We start from the raw sequence: 5,606 nt of genomic DNA, 5'->3' as shown, positions 1-5,606 counted from the left end.
AGAAATGGAGATCAGGAAGGAAGCTGGCCTTGGAGAAGACAGTGGGCTTAGACTGACATTGATGTGGTAGTTGGACATCCAAGGGGAGAGACAGAGCAGGTAGGAGGGGAGGGATGAGAGAAGATGTGGACAGACTATGCAGGTAAGAAAGTCAACAGTAGAAAGGTAAACATCAAAATGGACAACATGAATAGAATCTCTCTAAGGAAAGTGGAGAGAAAAGGAAGAGTGAGTGGACATAGTGAGGGAAGGGGGACAGGAAGAGATCCAGGGGAGACACAGCCGGGGAAGGAGGCAGAGAAACCTGGGGTCAAGGAAAAAGAGGGGAGACTGCCTCCAGGAAAAGGTGGTCAAGGAAAATAAGAATTTACAGAGGCCACTGGGTTTGATTCATTTAACATATATGTATGAGGCACCTATGTATGCTGGACGCTGGGATATTGATTAGGAGTTATCCCCATTCAACAGACCTCTAGGAGTGCCTGTGATGCTGCCAGGTTCGGAGACTGGTTCCCCGTGTGGAAGAGGAAGGCTGAAAAGTTTTGCAACACTCCCTCCACCCCTACCCACCCAGCAGTAGGTAAGACTCGGGTGGTTCTAGGCAAGAGAAAAGGCATTGCTGTAGAAGAGCATAACTTGTTGGGGAAGTTGGTATTATTGTGGAAGTAAATAGAATACTTAGTCTCCATTTCCGGAGAGCCAAGAGGAACCCATTCCGACTAGTTAGGAAACGCGGCCAAGTGGTAAAATGGGTGAGTTCTGACAGGGTGTGGTTGAAAGTGGGGGAGTCAGAAAAGGCGACCTCCTGGTAGAGGTGGTGTCAACGAAGGCTTCTTGTTGGACGTGTTCTTTAACCTGTCTGGAAGAATGGGAGAATAGGAGAGGTCAGAGAATCCCCAGCTTGAAGCGCCGCTCTCCTTTCCAGAGAGCCTTCGCGCCCCCCACCCCTTTCTCCTCCCGCTTCCCTCAGCCTGCATGCCCAGCTATGGTTCCCAGCACTGACGTCAGCGGGCGATGACCTCAGCGCAGAGGAGGCTGCGGTGGGTGGGGGCGGGACTGAGACCGATGGCGCGCGGGGCGGGGCGGACGCCAGGCTCCGCCCCTATCCGCTGGCTGCGGCCAATGGACTCCGCCGCAGGCTCCTCCGGCTCTCGCAACAGTATGAAAGGCGCGTAGCAGGTAAAGTCCGGGCAAAGCCCTCGCGACTGGTAAGCGAGCAGAGGCTTACGGTTCGGCACGTCCCATCAGAGACCTCTCACTGACCCCCGCCTCCGCCACCGCTCCCTGAGTTGCACACGACATGAGCCAGGCCAGCTGGACCGGGAAGAGAACAGACATGCTCCCGGAGATCGCCGCCGCTGTGGGTTTCCTCTCCAGCCTTCTGAGGACCCGGGGCTGCGTGAACGAGCAGCGACTTCAGGTTTTCAGCGGGGCTCTCCAGGAAGCCCTGACGGGTGAGCACATTGCGGAGGGTCCTGGCACCCGTCGAACCCTGCCACCGGGGCTCGGCCCCCCTCCCTGCCTGAGGCGTCTTTCTTCTCCACTTAGGGCAGGGCTTCCCACTCGAGCAGCTCCGGGACTCGGTTTCCTTCCAGCTCCCGGGGCGGCCTGCAGTCTCCTCCCCCCACCCCCACATCCCCACCTTCCGCCCATTCCTCTGGGTCCTGTCTCTCCTCCTCGGCCCTGCTCTCGGGTCTCGGTCCGCGGTTGTTCTGGTTGGGCGCTCCCCTCCAAGCTGTCGCGGGCGCAAACACTAGTCCTGAGTGCGATCCCGCGTCCCCGGCTTATGCCCCGGAAGGGGCGGGGGGGTACCTGCGGGTCTGAGTGCGAGCTCATCTCCCTCACTGGACCCTGAGACCCTGCAGGCAACAAAGCCCGACCGGCCGGGGGTCCTTATGGAACAAGAAGGCGCAATTGAACCTTCTCAACAACTTGGAGTCCCAGCCGTGGTCCTTCCCGCCGCGCGGGGCTGCGCTAAGCCTGCGTCTGCTGTTGACTCAGTCGAAGTTGGAATCCGGGTCCCCTTTGTATTTTCTGCCCCCACCCCCCCCCCCTTAGCCATCTGCCACCTATTATGGTACAGAGAGAGCCTTGTAGGTAGTAACTGCGCTCTGCGGGCGTGTGTCGGGGTTGGGGGCGGTGCGGCGTGAGACGCAAGCAGCCGCTGGCTCGGGAGAGACCCATCTCCCAGCTGTTTCTAGAGGGTTGGCCGGCGGCTTGGGCAGCAATAGCCATCTCTGAACGTGCCCACGCAGATCCTGCCTTCTGAGGAACAACGTATGTTTCATCCAAACATCCCGGTTTTGCCTCCCTTACCCGCTGAGACAGGCCTCTGACTTTTCAATGCAGAGGGAACCACTGAGGCACAGGGTGGGAGACACGATGACTTGTTGTGGGTCCGACAATGATGGCAGCCTTCTTGGCCTTGAAACTTCAGCCCATAGGTCCCCAGAGGCCCTGCCTGGACATGCCAGCCCCAGTCACACCCCTCCTCCTTAAACTGGGGATGTGCCAAAGGCAATATACTGGCTACAAAGGATTGAGCCAGAGCTCTGGGACACCCTCCCAATACACATAAACCCTTGTCCTGGAAGGAGGGGTTTTTCCGGATCCCATAATTTTTTTTCTGCTACAGTGTCAGGAGGGTTTCAGGAGGGTCCTGAAACTCATGAGAAACCATGTTGCTTACTTAAAATCACTAGGTCCCTTCCTCTCCTATCCCATCACCCCCACCCCCCTTGCGGTAGCATCCATGGCCCAACTGCTCTAACCAGTGCATATCCCCCTTGTCCTGTCTCCACAGAGCATTACAAACACCACTGGTTTCCTGAAAAACCATCCAAGGGCTCCGGCTACCGCTGCATCCGAATCAACCACAAAATGGACCCCATCATCAGTAAAGTGGCTAGCCAGATCGGACTCAGCCAGCCTCAGCTGCACCGGCTGCTGCCCAGTGAGCTGACCCTGTGGGTGGACCCCTACGAGGTGTCCTACCGCATTGGGGAGGATGGCTCCATCTGCGTCCTGTACGAGGAGGCCCCGGTAGCCACCTCCTATGGGCTCCTCACCTGCAAGAACCAAATGATGCTGGGCAGGAGCAGCCCCTCGAAGAACTACATCATGGCAGTCTCCAGTTAGATCCCCAGCCGCTACACCTGGCACTCGGCTGTACTCATTCTGCTGTGACAACAGGCCACTGCATACCTCTACCTGGGGAATTGTATTTTAAGTGAAGAGCTATTTATATATATATATATATATTATTTTTTTTAAGAAAAGGTGGGGGGGGAACCAGAAGAATTTTTTAAGAAAAAAATCCTTAATGGAAGCTGCTTGGAAGTGGCCTCCCCAGGTGCCTTTGGAGAGAATTGTTGCGTGCTTGATTCTAGGAGGCAGTGTCTGGAATGGGAGGGGGGAATGGTCAGGGAGGGCATGGGTCTGGCCAAGGTGAGGTGGGAGAAGCTTGGCTAGCAACCCAGGAAGATGTGAGAGGGAGCAAGCAAGGTTAGTAACTGTGAATGAGAGAGGTCAGGATCTGCCCTGGGGAGAGAAGAGAGGCTGATTCAAACCTCTCACCCAGGACACCTGCATCCCTGGCCCCTCTCTTACTCTTACTCAGGGGCATTCAAGCCTGGACTTAAATCATACTATATTGCCTAATCTTCTCTTTCGATTTTTGATGAGATCCTAGGCAGAGAGTGAAAAGGCCTCTCTTGATTCCTTCTGTCCTGAGCAGCTTTTCTTGAAATCACGACTTGTTTCTAATTCTATTCTCAGGGGGCTGTAGGTGTTGCTTCCCACCAAGAATATAAAGCTTTTTGTTTTGGGAGGCAGGGGTTGAGGGTTATTAGAGTTGGGACAGAAGGGTACCCTGCACAAAACCGTTGCCTTGCTATGAGCTGCTCTGTGTGAGTATGTGTGGCAAATACCTTGGGGTTGATTTGCAATGGAATTTTGGGACCCAAAGAGTATCCACTGGGATGTTTTTTGGCCAAAACCCTTCTTTTTGTAACCAGACGGAAGTCCTCATGATGCTGCCATTATCCCTTTGAGAGGTGGCTCGAAAGCTACAGGGAACTTCAGGTCCTTGAACACTGCCTTCTTTTTAAAAGCACAACACTCCTCTCTAACTGCCCCCCCTGAGCCTCCCCGCCGCTCCTCTCTCCTTCTGGTTGGGTCATGGAGCTACCCTATTTTCTAGGACAAGAGTTCTCAGTCACTGTGCAATATGGCCTCCTGGGTCCCAGGAGGATCTGGAGGAGAACTGGCTCTCACAACCTCCTGGTGGGCTTAAGGAACCATTTCTCCCTCTGTCCTCAGGACTATGACTGGATGCTTAGCCTTGTAGATGTTCCTTGGCTGAATGGGAGAATGCCCCAAGTTCTGCAGGACTACTTGGTATTCTTGTAGGGCTGACACTAAAAGCCAAACCTTGGGCATCGTTTTTTCTCCCTGGTGCTCAGAGCACCTGTGGGGGAGGCTACTGTCTCTCTCAGTACAATCCAGATTTGTCTATATACTTGTGCAATATTTACTGTTCTGGGTTGGAGAAAAATGGAAAATTACACAGGGAAGAAATCTCCTTCCTTCAGTTTCTCGGTGACATTAGTGAGGGATCCTCAGAAGGCCTTGAGTTTCCCAAACCTGAATCACCTTAAGAAGGATGTAGCTAGAACATCTGGTCAACCTGGCTACCCTCCTGCTGTTGCCTTTAGTGAGGAAACTTTCTCCCCACTGCCAGTCCCCTTTCCTGGATTTCTTAAATACTCAATTCTGACTCAAGGGTGCTAGTTACCAAACACTCCCCTACCCATTCCTGCCAGTACTGTCTCTTCAACTTTCCAGATCCCAAGCTACCTTCCCAGATCCTTTTTCCAGTCCTTATTGCTTTAAAGTTAACTTCAGGCCAGTAGACCCAAGAGCTCATTTTCTGGTCTGTGGGTTGAAACAAAGCTGTGAATCACTGCAGATTGTTGTTGCATCTTGTCTGCAAACAGGTCCCTGCCTTTTTATAAGCAGCTTCATGGTCTCATTCTTAATCTTTTCTCTCTTCTTTTTCACGTTCACTTTAAAAACAACAAAACACCCAGAGCTGGACTGTTGAGCAGGCCTGTCTCTCCCGTTAAGTAAAAATAAATAGTATGTTTGTAAGCTATTCTGACAGAAAAGACAAAGGTTACTAATTGTATAATAGTGTTTTTATATGGAAGAATGTACAGCTTTATGGACAAATGTACAAATGTACACTTTTTTTTGGTTTCTTTAATAAAAATGTAGCAGATGAAGTCGTGTGGTATAGAGAAGATAAAATTCCCACATCACTAATTTGCATTTCCCTCAGAAGCAAATCCTTTGTGTCTCATAGTATTTCTCTTCAGTTGGATTCAGAAGACCTATCGCATAGGTGGTAGGGACATTTCCAAGCATCCCCTCTTTCCTGGGAGATAGCTCCTTACTTCCCTTCTTTAATGCATATTCTAACTTCCCTGTGAAAATGCTAGATGGGCCAGTGTTCTAGTCTGAGCATTCCTCAGTCTAGCCAGGGCTCATTTTATGCATCCTGTTCTTGCTCCACCTTACTCATTAGTTCATTCTTCAAGCATTTA

General features: G+C 52.1%; 1 protein-coding gene across 1 annotated transcript; it reads left to right on the top strand.

The window, feature by feature from the left end:
* The first annotated feature begins 1,140 nt into the window (after nt 1-1,140).
* BTG2 (BTG anti-proliferation factor 2) lies at nt 1,141-5,285 on the top strand. Its single transcript, XM_059038478.2, has 2 exons — nt 1,141-1,454; nt 2,804-5,285. Exons 1-2 carry the CDS (start codon nt 1,301-1,303, stop codon nt 3,136-3,138), a joined length of 489 nt encoding a protein of 162 aa, XP_058894461.1. The 5' UTR covers nt 1,141-1,300; the 3' UTR covers nt 3,139-5,285.
* The last annotated feature ends 321 nt before the right edge of the window (nt 5,286-5,606 follow it).

Source organism: Kogia breviceps, chromosome 1 (genome assembly GCF_026419965.1).
Source record: "Kogia breviceps isolate mKogBre1 chromosome 1, mKogBre1 haplotype 1, whole genome shotgun sequence".
NCBI lineage: Eukaryota > Metazoa > Chordata > Mammalia > Artiodactyla > Physeteridae > Kogia > Kogia breviceps.
The sequence above is the reverse complement of the archived record's forward strand: the minus strand, read 5'-3'. Positions and strand labels throughout refer to the sequence as shown.

What these genes read in the sequence shown, in the direction of transcription:
- BTG2 (XM_059038478.2), top strand. Translation starts at nt 1,301, where the DNA reads ATGAGCCAGGCCAGCTGGACCGGGAAGAGAACAGACATGCTCCCGGAG. An exon ending in TCTCCAGGAAGCCCTGACGG is followed by an intron (nt 1,455 to 2,803) that starts GTGAGCACATTG and finishes CTGTCTCCACAG; the next exon opens with AGCATTACAAACACCACTGG.